Source organism: Lissotriton helveticus (genome assembly GCF_964261635.1).
Source record: "Lissotriton helveticus chromosome 1_1 unlocalized genomic scaffold, aLisHel1.1 SUPER_1_unloc_18, whole genome shotgun sequence".
NCBI lineage: Eukaryota > Metazoa > Chordata > Amphibia > Caudata > Salamandridae > Lissotriton > Lissotriton helveticus.
The window spans coordinates 157,030-176,239 of record NW_027611657.1 but is presented as its reverse complement, the minus strand read 5'-3'; the positions used below and the strand labels follow the sequence as shown (position 1 = coordinate 176,239).

The 19,210-nt window shown below is 43.6% G+C and overlaps 2 protein-coding genes across 4 annotated transcripts in view; one reads left to right on the top strand and one right to left on the bottom strand.

The window, feature by feature from the left end:
- LOC144805682 (uncharacterized) overlaps nt 1–19,210 on the top strand; it is a 222,499-nt gene that overhangs the window by 83,604 nt on the left and 119,685 nt on the right. The gene's annotated exons all lie outside the window — the stretch shown is intronic.
- The window catches only part of LOC144805680 (uncharacterized), a 46,717-nt gene continuing 41,670 nt past the window's right edge, over nt 14,164–19,210 (bottom strand). For all 3 annotated transcript variants that reach the window (XM_078672188.1, XM_078672189.1, XM_078672190.1), the window contains exon 3: nt 14,164–18,243. In XM_078672188.1, the coding sequence (XP_078528314.1) occupies nt 16,062–17,057 (996 nt within the window). In that variant the 5' untranslated portion in view covers nt 17,058–18,243 and the 3' untranslated portion in view covers nt 14,164–16,061. The remainder of the gene's footprint in view (nt 18,244–19,210) is intronic.

Below are 19,210 nucleotides of genomic sequence, written 5' to 3'. Positions count from 1 at the left end.
CTTGCCTTCTGCTTATTGAATATGGCTTACCGGAGTAGGAAGTTATCAAAGAAAAATAAAACTGCCAGAGGCCATTCAGGTTGTTTTGCCACTTGGTTTTTTCTTAGCTTCATCATAAAACAATGAGCTTGCTGCACTTCAGCGTCCCAGTTCCACTGAGGTAAGTCAGGAAAAACTCTCTTTAGAAGTTTCACCATAATACATCTATCACTCCCCTCAACGTTTTCTGCTAGACCCAGAAACCTTAGATTGCTTCAGTGCTCTCGGTTCTCGTATTCCTCAAGTTCCCACATTACATCCGTCAAGTGTGAATAATGTGCCTCGTTATGCTTTTAGAGTTTCTCGTCTTTCCCCTCTGTTACTCTGGCCCCTTCCTCCACAAGCGTCACCCTCTCCTTCATTTCTGAGCAAGTTTTACTGATTTTCCAAATTGACCCTTGCAATTTTTTGGGCCAGGTGGGCCCAACGATTTTCCAAACGGGCCTCCCCTTGCATTTGCTTTAAGGCGGAGTAAATACGTTCAATAGAGGGAGGTCTTTTGGATCAGGGAAGTTGCCAGAGCCGACTTGTGTTAAGCTTTTTCCTTCCCCGTCCTCACTGTAAACCTGATGGGTAGTAGAATAGTCCCATCTTAGTTTGCCGGCAGTGCTGGTATCCGTGTCTTGGCCGGTTCAGCTTGTTCTGGTCTTCTTTCTCCATTTTTGGGTTTTTGTCGGGGACTACCCCCAGGGCTGACTGATTAGCATCAGTCCATAATTTTTCAGCTCCACGTAAAGTTTAGGCAAGGCTAGACTATTTTTTGTTATTTCCCTAAATCTTTTGCAGGGTAGCCGAATGGAGAAATATCCCATGGTCACGTCAGACCATAACCCGTTGGCCCCTCACCTAGATAAGTTAGGTCAGTCGTGGGGTTGGTCTTTTGAACGGGCTATTTCAGTTTTTATGTAAAAAAACATGGGTAGTGCTCCCGGTGCCTTCAAGGATGGGGTTCGAGGCGAGACTGACTGGTACTCCTCTGGGTGACCTTTATAAAAGGCTGTCACTCACAGAAGCTATGTTGAGGGAAACAGTGGCCTTGGGTATGGAGATTCAGACGGCACAGCTGAAAGTGGCTGTGGCTAAAGCAGCAAAAGTGAGTCCTTGGACAAAGAAGGCCGCAGACAAATTTCTGGCACAGAAATATAAATCTTACGAATATAGTGAGGGTTGGGTCATCTCTTGGCGGTGTGGACTAGGCAAATAACCCAGTCCCATATTCAGGAAGTTCAAGATCCTGTGTCAGGAACAGTCTCGGATCCAGAAAAAATAAAGGCTGCCTTTTAGAGATTTTACCAAAGGTATATACCGAGGATGTGGGAGGGGAGTCTGAGGACTTGATAAGATATCTGAACTCTGTGGTGATGGGGAATATTGGAGAGGAAGACTATGAATATTTAGGTCAACCAATCACTGTGGAAGAAATCGAGTTAGCAACCTCCGCCCTTGCAGCTGGGAAGGCAGCTGGAACGGAACTCATTCTGGGAGAGTTCTAGAAGATTTTGTCCCCCTGCCTCAATAAGTACCTGCTGGAACTTTTACTGATAGTACCGGGAGGGGAGGCGTCACATGGGTCTTGGGCCTTAATAAATATTGTGGTATTCCCAAAATAAGGGATGTCTCCATTAGAACTAGGCTCATACCAGTCGATAACCCTAATGAACAGTGACTCTAAAATCTACTCCAAGATCTTGGCTACAAGGCCGTCTGGAACAATTAGCAACATCGTGTCTGCTTGGCAACACAGCTTTGATCCGGATCGAGGAACAACTGACCACGTCAGGCAGGTAATTACACTTTGACGCAGCGGCAGTGAAGGGAGACTCTATGGTGTCAATACACTTGGATGTTGAAAAAGCATTTGACAGGGTCTCCTGGCACTGTCTCTGATCGAGCAGATGGGTTTAGGGGCCAGGCTTTAAATTGCCTTGAAAGCATTGTATCAGCAGCTCAAAGCTAGGATTTCCATTATGGAAGGCCAGTCGGAACTTATTAAAAAACAGTGAGGTACTAGACAGGATGTTCCTGCTCTACCTTGTTATTTGCCTTGTATATTGATCCATTGATACAGAGGATAGTAAAAAAAATTTTATTTAGCCTATTAGATATATTGGAAAAGAAAAATACTGGTCGATGACTTGGCAGTAGTTACTACAGATCCCAGGGAATCATTAAGAGAAATAAATGAAGAGGCTGAGCAGTTCAGCAGATTTTCTGGATATCCATTAAATCAGGACAAGAGCCAAATTGTTAAATAAACTGAAGTGGAATGGGAGGATTGGCGTCTGGTAGAGGGGGTTACCTATTTGGGGGTAAAAATCATACTTGAAGTAGATAAAATTATACAGACAAATTTGGATCCATTAATAAAAAGTACAAGGGTAGAAATTGGCAGAATAAACAACTTATAAATGTCATTAATAGGTAGAATCAATTTGATCAAGATGATTTTTTTGCCTAAAATACTCTACTTTTTTAGGCCCATCCCTCTTGAAGTAGGGAACCAATGGTTTAAGGTTATTGATAGAACGATCTCTCGATGTTTGTGGGCTTATACTAGGCCTATAAAGGTGCTGAAATATGTGACCCTCCTGAGAGAGCGCAGGGGTTAGCGGTACCTAATATAACAATCTATTACTGGGTCACTGCCCTGCAACAGATGTCTATTTTGTTGGGGATAAAATGAGAGGCTTATCAAAGTCCTAATCCCGTACAAGCTTCTGATTTGGGATGCAGCATGGGGTGTACTTTGGAGGCAGCTTCAGTATGGATACTGTAAAAGAGTTTGTTTTAAGACCCTCCATTGTTTGTTCAAAATATGGGCCGCGGTCCGGAAGAAAGTAGGGCTGGGTTGGCTGAACTTTTACACTGCATTACCAAAAAACTTTAATCTCCCGGTAATTTCTGGGGACTCTTATAGGAATTGTTTGAGACCCTACGGCACAGGTTTAATCTAGGGCATCACAAGCTTTTTAAATATCTTCAGCTATGTGATTTTTTTTACTGAAAAAAGCAGAGGAGCAAAGGTATTTCTAAGGTTGAACTGGTGGATAGAGTCGATTAGCAAACCCTCCATCGGGAAGCTTTATCAGTTGCCAGATGATATAGAAAAGCTGATAAAGTTGTGGGAAGAGAAGGTTCAAGCAGGAACAGACGTCCTCTCGGAGTCCAGAAATCTGGCACAGACAATCTTAAGTTTTACCTTTCTCAAGTACAGCATTTTAAAACAGATTGCAAGTTGCACTACACTCTGGGGAAAATACCTAATTGGGGTGGAACCAGAAACGAGCATTGTACCGGATGCCATTCATACGGGACGCGTTTGATACGCTGTTTGCAACCTGCCCAGCCCTAGGGGGCCTGACTGGAGACATTACTGAGTTCCTGGAGGGAAGACTCGGACCAAGTATAGTACAGAGCCCACAACTTATATTACCTGGGATTAGTAAAGAATCAATCAATAGCCAGGCACAGGCATTTGTGTTTATTGAAATGATGTATTTTCGGCTAAGCTTGGCTACGGCATGGTAAGGCCTCTCTGCACCATTGATCCAACAATGGCTCGCTCGCCTAATGGCTATTTATCATACGGTAGTGGCAGTATATGCAAAAAAAGGAGAGGGGGCAAGGAGGTATGGGTCAAGGGTATGGGCACCTCTGACGGGTGGGTGGCTACACTAGAAGAGGGATAGTAGAGCACCTTTCTATTCACTATAAGATGTGGAAATGTTATGTTATGGGGGAGGAGACAGAATACTATCAGGAGAATAAATGAGTTTTCAGCTGCCTCCTACACAACTGGGTCCTGGATGGAGCATAACGCAAGAGGGAGGGCGTTCCAGGCAGTCGTTGCCTTCACCGAGAAGGAGCTGCTCCCAATTCTCTGAAACTTAAAACGAGGGACCAAAGCATAGCAGAGGGACGAGGACCGCAGAGAACGTACAGGAACATAAAAAGAGAAACGCCTCTGTAAGTAAAGAGGGCCACAGCCATGAAGGGCACGATGGACCAGAGTTAAAGATTTAAATTTTACTCTATCCAGCATGGTGTGGTATATAAATAAATAATACCGGGACTATTTTTGACTATATTAACAATAACAGATAGCTCAATAAATAAGAGGCAGGATCCGATGTGTCCGAGTCAGAAGGATTTATTCAGGCAAAAGGGAAGGGACTGGAACGGGACAGCCTGAAATAAAACAGGAAGGACGGAAGGCAGCTGCAATGCTTCATCGACAGTGCATCATATATATAGTAATACATTTCCAATACATTACATACAGTAGGCGTAACTTATGACAAACATATGATAAGAGTGCATGCGTGGAGAAAGAAAGGCGTGTACAGGGCGTGTATCAAGACATGTGGTATGAAACGTCACAGAAGTGTCATAAATGGGGCGGAAACATGGAGGGGGCTACCTGAGAGCAGCTGGGACCTTTAACCTAGTGGTGCGTGCAAACGGGCAATGACGTGTTACCAGGGAGAACTGGGGGCTATGACTTCTGCGCTAGAAGAGGAGACTAAAGTCTGCGGTGTCAGGACGACATGTACCTATGGCATATCTGGTATCTGGTGTTTGGAGTACATGTTGATAGAATCCAAAAGTTATCAGGGCAAAGGCTACTTGACACTAAGACTGGAGCATGCATTATTCTACATGTATTGCGTGTGCTAGGAATATTCTATGAATATTAATACAGTATTTCTCTTACATGGAGACAGAAAGACTAGACCATAGCTGGAACTGTTGATGCAGCTCAGTAGCTTAGGAATGCAGAGAAGGAGGGCTGGACTGATAACTAGAAGCATAACATACTCTTGGCAGACAGGCAGGCAGAGCCAGGCCGGGCCGGGCACCGCGAGGCAGGAAATAAGTGAAGGGTCAGGGATGCAGGTGGGGGCTGCATCGCTCCTCGGAGTGGATTCAGGAGACTGGAGCTTAAATCTGATGTCCGGGCCCTTTTGAGGCCTAGGAACGGGGATAATGCGATGAATTAACGTGCACACTGTGAAACATGGCAACATAGGCCTAATACTCGTTGCTTTCACGAGAACTGGAAACTGGCATACTAGAGTTGGACACAACTGTAATTACGTCTTTAATCGATCATAGGGGATACATGCATATCGATCATGCACATATAGCATAGAGTGGGGAACACGTAGGCACATACAACATGGCAAAATTTACTTTTCCACATTCCCTCCTTGTGCCCTACGTTTCCATCAGGAAACATCAATATTCATGATACCATCTATCTGTTCATATAGCATCATTTGCTCGTCTCGAATTGTCTTGGAACGGGACTTAGGACTAGGAATACAAGAGGTAGCACACATGCCGCAAATCGCAGGGCCACATTGTAAACAGAGGCAGCAACTGAATATGATCATTACTGCTATACCTAGGAATGACAATACTTTCCATCCCCAGGCAGATATGATACTCCAGAGCCAACCGGACCATGTCCAGGTGCCTGGATTCTGGTGTAACTGATGGGCAATTTTATGAAGTCTGGTTATAGCTGAATAAACAGACGGCGCGTTATTAGGAATGAAAATGCAGCAACTAGATCCGATGACTCTACAAGCTCCTCCTCTATCGGCCAGTATGACGTCAAGAACGAGACGATTTTGGAGCACAACAAAACGCATAGCAGATTGCTCTTCGGTTAAGTTACCTAGAGCGGAAGTAGTCTCATTCACTACTGCTTCAAGGGTTCTGGTTAACCTACGTATTAACTTACTATTCTGGACAGGTCCTATAAAGAAAAAGAAGCCTTTATTGAAGTCTTGATATTGTTCTAGAGCAGTTTCAGTTTGATCGACAATTGGGGACTCAGTCTCCCTTCTATGTCTAACGTGTACTAGATGTGTGTTTCTGTGATAATCAGATGGTGCTAGGAAAACTGGTGGCAGTAGGAAGGCAATATAACATGTTCCATCCCAATCGAGGGGCAGACGAACATATGCGGTCTGACCACAAACAAAATAAGAATGACGTGAGGCTTTGAAAATAGATTTCCCACTGTCACTATACTCGACCACAGTAGTACAATCACTATGTCCTACATGTGCGGAACCATTCTTTCTGACACATAATTCGCCTTTGACTGGTAGTACTGAAATGGCAGGCAAATCTGGAGTAGTATCGGACTGAACATTTAAAACCATGAAATTCGAGGAATAATTACCTAAATCATATACTTCATTTTCTAAATCTAACCCTGTTCTATGGGAAAGACCTTGTTTGTCTGGGAAACATGTTCGATTCAAAAGGGACATATCAGTTGAGGATGACGTTAACGTGGACCATGCTCCACACGAACCATTATGAGAAAACGGATAGGGAAAGAGTGGCAGAACTCCCTTCGGTGTCTGGAAAGGGGGGAGTCGACCACACACCCAACAATTAGTGGCATTGCTGGTCTGGTGTGAATAGTGCAACATTCGGATAAAAGTGTTGTTACGCATAGCAAGACGATAGGATAACTCGTGAGGAGGCAGATCACTAAATGTGTGCTCTACTGTAACATTAGAAAACATATGTACATGTGAAATAGGAAAACATAAATGTAACGCATAACTTATGCATGTAACCATAAGACTTAAGATCAATAAAAAGAATAGAACGATAATACATCTTTTAGAGTTTTGACTAACTCTCTCACTGTGTGGGTCTATCTCATACATGTCAGGAACCTGTCTAACCGTTTCACCCGAGAGGGACTTAGACAATTAAACTGGCTGACTTATTTTACTAGACCGGAGTTTTGCTTTATACTCCTGCTGCGGAGTTTTCTCTAACAGGGGTACTTTAGATTCATTTTCGGGGCAGTCCTTGAATACGGGGCAGTCTTTGAGGAATGTTTTAGGTTTTAATCCATGGAATTTTTTAACGTGGCTCATATGTAGCCACCCTTTACGATTTTCCAGCTTTACTGCAGTCCGGGTGGTAAGGAGGACAAGACGGGGCTGCTTCCAACGGGGCTCCAGCGGACTTGAACGATCAAAATTTCGCACCAGGACAAAATCCCCCGGAACGACTTCATGCGGTTTCACTTCGGTGTTGTCTGGAAATGCAGCGGCAACCTGTGAACGACAACATTGTAGTGCAGACATCAAGGAGGCAAGGTAATCTGTCAGCATATTACTGTCAACATCGGTTATGCTACGGGGTCTAGGAGTACCCCACATGTTAGGGGGGCGGCCAAATACTATCTCGTAGGGAGATAGACCTGAACGGGAGTGAGCGACCATTCTCATGTAGAATAGGGCAACTGGCAGTGCTATTATCCAATCTACACCTTTCTCTGCACATACTTTGGCGATGCGGATTTTCAAAGTCTGGTTATGTCTCTCTACGAGACCGGCTGCTTCAGGATGGCGTACACAATGGAACTTCCACTGGTACCCTAACAGAAGGGAAACTTGTTTCATGAGCTCGGATGAGAATGGCTGACCGTTATCTGAATACACGACCCTAGGTAGTCCATAGCGAGGAAAGAACTCACGAACCAACTGCCTGGCAGTGGTCGCGGCTGTGTAATCTGGAACTGGATATGCTTCTGTCCACCTGGACAAAGCACATACAACTACGAGGACATACTTGAAACCTCGACATCGCTCCATCTGAATATAATCCATCTGGAGGACTTCAAAAGGGTGGTCAGGAGGATGAAATCCACCTTGTTCCACCGGGACACTTTTACCTGGATTGAACTGACAACATATCATACAGGTACGTACTTTCTGCTTGGCTGCTGCTCGTAAATGCTTGTTGAACCAGAGGTTCTGGATACTGTCTAACATGGCTTTTTCTCCTAAATGTGCTGGACTATGTGCGGTGTTAATAATGATTTGAACCATAGAGTCGGGGAGAAACCATGTGGCTTTTCCCTTTGTCAACCATCCTTGATCTGTCTGGACCCCTCCTTGTTCGGACCATTTCTTGATTTCATCGGGAGTAGCATGTAACTGTATATCTAGAACATCTTGTGTAGGGTCCTTAACTGTCATACAAGTAGTCTGTTCTGGAGTGAGTGTCTGTGTCGTGTTAACTGGAATGTCTGGAGTCTGAGCTGTAAGCTTGGCTGTTCGATCTGCTAGATCGTTACCCTGGGAAATGATGTCAGTGACTTTCGTATGTGCCTTGCACTTCATGATAGCTGTCGGTAAATGTATTGCATCTAACAGAGCTTGAATGAGGAGACCATGCTGAATCTTGGTTCCATGAGAAGTCATGAAACCTCTCTCCTGCCAGAGCACTCCAAAGTCGTGTACGACTCCGAATGCATAACGTGAATCTGTGTATATGTTAACCTTCAAGTTCTTGGCACGTATGCAGGCTTGGGTCAGAGCGATGAGCTCTGCTGCTTGAGCAGACAGGGTGTCAATACGATGTGTTTCTATAACTTCGGTTTCAGTAGTCACTGCATACGCGGCTACTAGTTCTCCTGTACTTGTTCTCATACATGAACCATCCACATAAAGTGTCAGGTCGGGATCAGGTAATGCAATGTCTGTCAAGTCTTGTCTAGGCTTTGTCATGGTGTTAACAACTTCCACACAGTCATGTGTGGCAGAATTTGAAGTAACTGACGGTAACAGTGTAGCTGGATTTAAAATGTTGCAGCGTCTAATTTCTATGTGTGGTTGAAACAGTGTCAGTTCATAACCTGTTAAACGTGCAATTGTCAGGTGCTGAGTCTGTGTTCGGTTTAAAAGAACTTACACGGAGTGTGGAACTTGTACTGTCAGGGAGTGTCCTAACACTATGGAATCACTCTGTCTGATAGCTAGAGCTGTGGCTGCAACTGACTTGAGGCACGCAGGCGGAGCCTGGGCCACTGGATCTAATGTGCTAGAAAAATAAGCACAGGGCTTGTATTGTCCTGCTTGATCTTGTGTGAGAACAGATAATGCAGTACCATCACGTTCTGTAACAAAAAGTGTAAAAGGCTTACTGTAGTTTGGTGTTGCTAGAACGGGTGCATTACATAAAGCTTTCTTTAACTCATTAAAAACAAGTGTATGTTCCTGGGTCCAAGGGAGGACAGTCGATGCGGCTGCCTCCTGTGTCGTTAACTGTATCAGTGGCTTGGCTAGAAATGCATACTGAGGAATCCATTGTCTGCAGTAAGAAGTGAGGCCGATAAAAGCTCGTACCTCCTTCTGTGTCTTGGGCTGTGGAAGACATGCTATTAACTGGATACGGTCAGGTGTCAACTGCCTACCCCTCTTGGACAGTAAGTGTCCTAAGTAGACCACTTGCTGGACACAGAATTGCAATTTGGAAGGGGACACCTTGTGCCCCATCTCGGCTAGAAAATACAGAACTGTAAGTGACGCACGCTCGCAGTCACGTTCAGAACGGGCTGTGATCAGTAGATCATCGACATACTGGAGCAGGGCAGTGTCAGTTGGCATGTGAATGTTGTCTAGTTGTCTCTTAAGTGCTTGACTGTAAATGCTAGGACTTTCTGTGAAACCTTGAGGTGCTCGTGTGAATTTATAGCTTCTTCCATTTAAACAGAATCCGAAAAGGAACTGGCTGTCTGGATGAATGGGGACACTGAAAAATGCGTTCTTGAGATCGATGACTGTAAAGAATGTGGCTTCAGAATCAATGGCTGTCAATAGTGAGGAAATATCTGGGACCACTGGGTACTGAGGTATAATACACTTATTAAGTTCTCGAAGGTCAATCACTAATCGATAAACTGGAGGTGCATTTAGATCAGTACGTTTCAGGACTGGAATGATAGGAGAATTACATACATTGGAGGTAGTTTCTACAACCACTCCTTGAACAATAAGCTCGTCAATAATTTTGGATAAGGCTGCTACAGCCTCAGGTGGCAATTTGTACTGTCTGATTCGTGGTAATACAACACCTTGCTTTAGAGTCACACGATGGGGTGTGATATGCATACAACCTACATCAGTTGGACCTTGCGCCCATAAATGCTGTGGTACATTCAATAATCTTGGATCAAAATCACGTAATACATAATGACCTTTGAAATCACGCAAGAACAGGCGGACCCCTTCTGGGGAACAGCATATGACTGCTCCTAATTCTTTTAAAGTCTTAATGCCTAACAGATTTTCTGGACAAGATTTTGTGAGTAACAAATCTGTAGTTCGGGACAATGGACCAACCTCTAGAGTAACTGGTTTCGATATTTCATTAACAATAGGCTTTCCTGAAAATCCAAGGGAAACATTTCTAGAGCCTGAGAGTGGAGCCCCTGGAACCTCGTCATGACTGATGGTAGTCCTACTTGCCCCTGTATCAATCAGAAACTTTCTGTCTCTCCCCAATACTTGACTATGTACATAGGGACCCTCTTGATCTACAGGTATCTCGATGAGAGGCAAGCCTACCTCCCTCTCTAGGCTGTTTCATGAATATGGCTGATAATCTGGATACTCTGACTGTGCATACTGGTACATCTGCTGTGTAACATGCTGTGTTGCAGCTATAGGCTGCGGTGCTGTAACTGACTGTTGTGCATTCTGTGGTGGCTGGGAAGTCTGTGAAACTTGTTCTTGTCTAGGCGGACGTGGTCTCTCTTTAGTTTTACCAGTAGCTATGTTGTGTTTCAGAACTGCACATTCGTTTATAAAATGACCTGGCTGTTTACAGTAATTGCATGTCCCTTTAACGGGAACTGCAGGATGAATGGCTTGATTCGGATTTCTCTTCTGACTGTCTTGTGGAACAGACTGTGCAACTAGTACTTTCATTTTCGTGTCTTTCATACGTCTCCTTTCGTGTTCCTACTCTTCCCTGATTCTGTTCTGGTGGTACTGGAGCATCTGGAGCATCTGTGACGGAGAATTCGCTTGCCAGGTACCTTCGACTTTCAGGACTCGATTTTTAACTTGTGGACTTGAATTCTCGACTAGTTTGGTAACAAAAAGATGAGGGTATGATTCACTACTTGTTTTCAGACCACTATTAATAATAAAACATTTCTCAAATCTAGAATAAAAATCACTAGTATCTTCGTCTTGTTTCTGTTTACAGGCTGAGATGGCATCCCAATCCTCCTTTTTCGTGGCTAGTAATCTTGGCAAAACTTGTATTAATAACTCGGGCAATTCTTTAGCTTTATCCCCAAGACCGGTACCTGGTACTCGTATATTATCTTCAGTTTCTAGAGCTGTCCAATCTATCTTTTTCTCTCCCACCTCCCATTCTTTTTCTTTGAGTTTTTCATATATGCCCGCAGGCAACAGGACCTTTAGCATTTTAATGATATCAGGATACGTGTATTCTCCCATACGGAGCATGTCCTTTAATTCACGGTGGAACCCTGCTGGATCTTTGTCGTGACAGGGAATTAACTTTTTCATCTCTAAGAGTTCCATCTTTGTGATAGGGGTGTAAACAAATACTCGTTCTAGACCACCACCCTCTTTCTTGACTGGATGTACTTCTCGTAACGGATTCTGTCTGTCTATGTAGAATGATTTACTTTCTGGGGGTGAGACGTGAACAAAATGTGGATTCAAAAACGTTCGGTATTTGTGGCGCTGTTCTAGAATGATGCTAATTAAATCGGTACCTAGACCTTTCCATCTGTATTGGAGTAACTCGTTCAATATATCGTGTAGAGGACCCGGACATCAGAATGTTGTTCCTCATACAGTGTAATGAGGTGCTGGATCATATACATACCCACCAGTCGCTGTTCGGCCGGGGGCAGTTTCAGAAACATTTGGGCCACTATTTCGTCTGGAAAAGTGGTAGAATCAGTAGTCCACCGGACTGCTGATCGGGCTAGTTCTTGTTCATGCATTGTACTAAGCTCGCTATAACCTATCCGTAACTTCAGAATGTGATCGGTAGCTTGGAATACTTGCTCAAGAGAACACTGTTCTGGTGCTGGAGGAGGAAAAGCTTTCTTGTAATCTGGGCGTGAATGTCGGTCGGAAAGTCTAGTTCTACCTACATACGCTATCCTGGAGGGATTCTCGTCGTCTACCTCTTCAGTAGAAGATTCATTCTCTTTCTAGGTTGCTTGCCTTGCTTCTTGTTTTTCGTGTAACTTTATGATTTCCCTACGGATTTTCTTGTACATACTCTTTATACAGTTCTGTGTCTTGTGTTTTCCCTCGGCTATATTGTCACTCCACCTGGTCAGGACTTTCATTTCTTCTTGATCTTTTTCTGGAGTATCGTGCTCTCTTATTAAACAGTTAATCAAAAACTTTAGAAGCATGAGCTGAGTCTCGACTTTTCTTTGAACCATGGCTTCGTGAATACTTTCTGGATTCACTCCTGTACGGATAAAATGATATATTCTGTCTAGATGTTCTCCCATATCGGGCAGGGTGTCCAAATAGTCGACAACCCGTCTTAAACGTAATGAATATATGACCATATGACCTTCGCCTGGAACTGGATCATAACGGCATTCAGTAAGTGCTCGCTTGATATCTGCGTATGTAGTCATTTTTGGCGTACGCTGTAACGCTAGTTCATGTAGCGTCAGCCGTCTGGTTTGAGGCGGGGTACGAAGAGAACCTCCCCCCGCGGCTCCTAAACTAGAATCGTCGGTGTGTACTGTACGTGCTGGTAGAGTGACTGGCAAAGCGGGTACATGTACTGTGGGCTGGGCCGGGGGTGCTGTAATGGGTGCTGTAACATGAACTGAACCCACGGAACCAGCGGCTGGAGGAACAGGAATTACATTATTAACGGGAACAGGCGGAATAGGATTTGTATATTCTGGGACTGTATCGTCCAAATAGGACGAGAGAAAAATATCAGCTGCGGTCGGTTTGTGACGTAGCTTAATCGGGACCAATGGCGGCGGAAAATTACAGGGTGCTTCCGGGGTTGCTTTTGGCAAGCCCTCGGCAAGAAGAGGATACATGCCTTTAATAAGGGCATTTCTCTGTCTGTCTGACTGTTCTGTTTTAACTCGTTCACCTTCTTCGATTAATTCCCTATCCTGGGTTTTTCCTGCGGATTCCCTACTTAATTCGGTTTTTCTGAATTCTTTTTCGGTTCTTTTATTAGATTCTTTGCGCCATAACTCGATGGCATCTTTCTGGGACTGTCTGGCTTTCTTTTTCCATAATGCTTCTTCTACTCGCATGATGCACTCGGCATCCCATGTACCTGATATGGGCCATCTATATTGCTGTTCTAGTTCCTTGGTATAATCCGCCCATAAGTCTAGATATATAATGGCATCTAAGCCATGCTTGTGATACATAAAATGTCCTGGACTGTCCCTAGGAGGGACAGGGACTGCTTCTTCGAGCAACCCTTTTCTGGTCTTTAACTGACGTAATTTTGAGAATAAAGGCATTACTAGAATATACTTGGAACACAATACACAATAATCACAGTAATAAAACAGCGAACAAAGCACTCATACCACGACATAAAAATACATGAATAACAATTCGAACAGAATATTACCTGATACACTGAAAACAGAACACATGAATTTCTCGAGAACGAAACTTACTAGAATTACTGGATGCACTGCTAAAACAGTACAGAACATACCGGTCCCATAAAGAGACACGTCAGGACCCGTATCCACCTAGGTGAATACTTCGTACTGGATCTGCGTACCCAAACCCATCGGACCAGGAACAAACTAATGCTCCTGTCTAGATACTTCCCCTGCGACGGTACTCACCGGGAAAGCAGAAACTGGAAGGCCTCGGACTGGACTGGACTGCTACGACGTCGGACTACGAACTTCGGAAACTTCGGTTACAGGTGGGCCTCCGGATACTTCGGACCTTGCTCTCTCGGCTTGGGCTCTGGTCGGGACGAACCGCATTCCACACCGCTTCGTCTGGATGTCGGACCGCAGACGCCGTTTCCTCCGTGGGCCTGAGGGAGACTTGAAGCAGAAATATCTGCCGGTGCGCAGTAGAGTTCCGTCACGGCTGTAGAGGGTCAGGGGACCTGCGTGGCATCGCCAGCGCGTGAGGAAGGGGCTCGTCCCTATTCGGGCGCCATTATGTGGTATATAAATAAATAATACCGGGACTATTTTTGACTATATTAACAATAACAGATAGCTCAATAAATAAGAGGCAGGATCCGATGTGTCCGAGTCAGAAGGATTTATTCAGGCAAAAGGGAAGGGACTGGAACGGGACAGCCTGAAATAAAACAGGAAGGACGGAAGGCAGCTGCAATGCTTCATTGACAGTGCATCATATATATAGTAATACATTTCCAATACATTACATACAGTAGGCGTAACTTATGACAAACATATGATAAGAGTGCATGCGTGGAGAAAGAAAGGCGTGTACAGGGCGTGTATCAAGACATGTGGTATGAAACGTCACAGAAGTGTCATAAATGGGGCGGAAACATGGAGGGGGCTACCTGAGAGCAGCTGGGACCTTTAACCTAGTGGTGCGTGCAAACGGGCAATGACGTGTTACCAGGGAGAACTGGGGGCTATGACTTCTGCGCTAGAAGAGGAGACTAAAGTCTGCGGTGTCAGGACGACATGTACCTATGGCATATCTGGTATCTGGTGTTTGGAGTACATGTTGATAGAATCCAAAAGTTATCAGGGCAAAGGCTACTTGACACTAAGACTGGAGCATGCATTATTCTACATGTATTGCGTGTGCTAGGAATATTCTATGAATATTAATACAGTATTTCTCTTACATGGAGACAGAAAGACTAGACCATAGCTGGAACTGTTGATGCAGCTCAGTAGCTTAGGAATGCAGAGAAGGAGGGCTGGACTGATAACTAGAAGCATAACAAACTCTTGGCAGACAGGCAGGCAGAGCCAGGCCGGGCCGGGCACCGCGAGGCAGGAAATAAGTGAAGGGTCAGGGATGCAGGTGGGGGCTGCATCGCTCCTCGGAGTGGATTCAGGAGACTGGAGCTTGAATCTGATGTCCGGGCCCTTTTGAGGCCTAGGAACGGGGATAATGCGATGAATTAACGTGCACACTGTGAAACATGGCAACATAGGCCTAATACTCGTTGCTTTCACGAGAACTGGAAACTGGCATACTAGAGTTGGACACAACTGTAATTGCGTCTTTAATCGATCATAGGGGATACATGCATATCGATCATGCACATATAGCATAGAGTGGGGAACACGTAGGCACATACAACATGGCAAAATTTACTTTTCCACAATGGGAAGCCAGTGAAGATAGCGTAGCTGTTGGCGGATACTGTTTCTAGCCAGAATGCCCAAAAGAAGTCTGGCTGCTGTATTCTGGACCACATGTAGTTTTTTCATCAGGTACCCAGGAACACCAGCATAAAGAGCATTGGCATGGGAATGGGGGTCAATTTGGTACATTTTTCCGCAGGTGTCTTCTACGTGGGAAAGATAGCAATATATGTATACATGTTTGATCTGTGTATAAGATGTGACATGAATTAATCTTAAGAATGGACTGTCCACTTGGAGGGGTGCGTTAAAAGTAAGCTATAAAATGTGCAATAAAGATATGTTTAAAAGAAAAAAGGAAAACATCAAGTTATTCTCAAAGCTGTTGCAAATGTAACCCATGGACCTTAGAAGAGGGGCTGTGAACTGTGCTTGGTAGAACCAAAAACCTACTTGAGGAATTATCAGCCTCAGCTTTTTGAGATTGGAAGTAAAACAGTTTTGCTCTTAGTATAAGTGGTTTACAACCACTGCAATGGATATGACAAGTGCTTCTGGCAAAGGGTATATTTTTAAGGTTTTTCACTCAGTGTGGGCTCTCTCGTGTCGAAAGGCATCCATTCTACAACTCAAGTGTTTCTGACAGTCAGAACAGTTACAGGGATTTGGCACAGGACGCGTTCTTTCATTTTAATTGAAATTAATTTTATGAATAAAGCTTTTCTGGCATTCAGAACACTAATAAACACTTTTCCTTTATAACATGGATCTTCCAACTGAATCTTTACATACCTTCATAACACTCATACATTTATTTTAGCTAGTATTGGCTTTTACATGGGGAGTGAGAATTATTGTATAACTAAAGCTTCTCTGGAATTCAAAGAACTGAAGAGGTTCTTCCCCCATTGTGTGTTCTCTCATGAACAGTAAGGTGACGTTTCACACCAAAGCTTTTCTGGCATTCAAGGCACTGATAAGGTTTTTCCCCAGTGTGAGTTCTCTGATGTATAATAAGACTGGTTTTATAACTGAAAGTTTTTAGGCATTCAGAGCACTGATAAGGTTTTTGCCCAGTATGAGTTTGTTCATGGTGAGTGAGACTAGCTCTTTCCCTAAAGTTTTTGTGACATTCAGAGCACTGATATGGTTTCTCCCCAGTGTGAGTTCTCTCATGTAAAGTTAGACTGAGTTTATAACTGAAGCTTTCCCGGCATTCAGAGCAGTGATATGGTTTTTCTCCAGTGTGGGTTCTCTCATGTTGAGTGAGAAGGTATTTACGACTAAAGTTTTTTGGGCATTCAGAGCACTGATGGGATTTCTGCCCAGTATGGGTTAACTCATGCCGGGTGAGAACTTTTTTTCGACTGAAGGTTTTCTGGCATTCAGAGCACTTATGAGATTTTTGCCCAGTATGTGTTCTCTCATGTTGAGTGAGATCTGTTTTACATTGGTAACTATTTGGGCATTCAGAGCACTGATAGGGTTTCTGTCCAGTGTGAGATCTCTCATGGCGACTGAGATTGGTTTTTTGAGTGAACCTTTTGTGACATTCAGGGCACTGATAAGGTTTCTCTCCAGTGTGCGTTCTCTCATGTTCAGTAAGTCTGAATTTACACGGGAAACTTTTGTGGCATTCAGAGCACTTATGAGGTTTTTCCCCAGTGTGAGTTCTCACATGTCGAGTCAGATGGTGTTTGCGAGTGAAGCGTTTCTGGCATTCAGAGCACTGATGACGTTTTTCCCCAGTGTGAATTTTCTCATGCTGACTGAGACTGGATCGACAACTAAAGCTCTTCTCACATTCAGAGTATGTATGAGACTTCTTTTCGGTGCTAATATCTCCAAGTTCGGTTTTATCTTGTATACATTCCATTATCAGGTAAGATTTCTTTCTGAAGTTAATATCTCCAAGTTGAGATTTTTCTAGCAGACACACCAGAAGACAAGACTAAATCTTATTCAGCATGTGTTTAGCATCACCCACTCAAATGTGGTGCACTTGTTCAACTTAACACTTGGACACTTATTTAGCCAAAGATCCCTTCTCTGTGGAGTTCACAGTTTATAACCTCTGTAGGCAACCTAATTCACCCTACAACCTTAATATCAGCAGCCCCTGGTACTTATGGGGAAGCCTCTCATGGGATTATTGCATCTTTATTACATCTATGTGGATTCTCTCACCCTTTTCTGATACATATTTGTTTATGAGTTAATGAAGCACTGATTAGGTCTTTGGTTGGTGTTCAGTATTTCAACACTAGGTACATATTCACATAATGTATTGGCATGAACATTCAGAATACTTTTATGTATCGGTAGCAGCACATTGTTCCATGTCACCCTTCTTACATATGTCTCCTATGTCTGTATATAAGACTACAATGAGGATGTTAAGGATTTTGCAGGTCTTGCCCGGTAAAAAGTACCTGAGGTCACATCTAATGGGCAAGGATGATAGTGGACATGTGGACCCGGACTACAAGCAATAGGTCATTGGTCACACAGGTGCTTTTATTTTCCCTCATTCTCCTTCCTTTGGTCCCACATCGCTAGTTCGTAACTAGCAGATATCTTAGTCCTAACCTGACCACCTGGTCTTTTAAGCAGCTTCATTAACACTGTATAATTGATGAACAGATATTTGTTTTTGATTTAAAGACTATTCACTGGATATGGTGCTCAAGTGTTCCATTTTGCTGAGGTCTGTTAAAAACTCTTCAAGTCCCCCTAGTTCTGTCTGTATGATCTTCTCTTGGATCGGATAGAGCTTTAGACTGATGCTTGTCCTCTCTGTTTGAGACAGATGGTCTTCCTGCCCTGGGTTAACATCTCCAGGGTATTCTTCATATACCATTAGAGCAGCAGGAAATCTATTTATAGAAACTGCTTTCACATTCTTTATTTTACTCTAATCCAAGTTCCTCACCACATCTTTTTCATAGATACTTTCCTCTTGTTGGAGCTCTGAAGCAACTTTATTTCTTTACCATCAGTCCTTTAATAGTTTTCAATTATACTGATCACCATTTTGTCTTCTACGCCCAGTCTTCAATAACCTGTGGATTTAAAACCAGAGATTGTTAAATAATGCAAACTGGAACAAAGGAATAACATTTATTAGCTAATCCAGAGTCTGAGTTCATTTTGGGCGAGGGATGAGAGGGCTTCTAGGCATTCTCGAGATAGAAAGCTTGGGAACACTGGAACACTAGATTGAGGAGGTCTAAAGATGGAAATTCTGATTAACAGTTTTGTGCACATCAGTAATAATCAGTTAGCTATTCAAGTGTCTGATCAAAACTTCCTCCCACTCACTGTGCGGTATACCTCTTCGCACAACTCACCAAACCAGACAAGCAATATCTCAAAGAACAAGCACTCACACCCTCAAAAGAGTCTCCCCTTCCCAGCACCACAAACAATAGAAAAGATAAGACAAGAATTTTGGAATATCATTGCCAACCTTAAGCTGGCAGTTGACTTACTACGGCTCAGGAAACTAGGAGACCGCATAGAACTCCAACCCCCTACAAACACGTAGTAACAAGCACACCTAGATGGATCTCTATGCCTTTGCCAAAAAACTATACGCCTTAACAGGACAACAAACCAAATGTTAAAGGTGGACATTGATGACCTTTGCCAATCTTACATACCATACCCTCACCACACAGAAACAACTTATAAAATATACACAATAGCTATAAATACGTCTTTGGAGCAATGAATCATCATAGCTTCTACTATAAACCTCTCAAAAGTAAGACAGATCACATTCAACCCAGGTAATCAAGACAGAAAAAGAGAGCCTAAAAAGACACTGAAAAGCTTACCAAACAACAGCAATCAGCAGCTAAATATGCCAAAGACATAGCCGACCCCATCCTGTCACATAATCTAGACCAGGGGTGTGGAATTTAATAAAATATCTATATTTCCAAGGGGCAGGATGCTCCAGAAATCTACTTGTCCCTTTAGTGCCATGTAGTGTGGCGACAAATTATGGCCGCAAACTCCTTATAT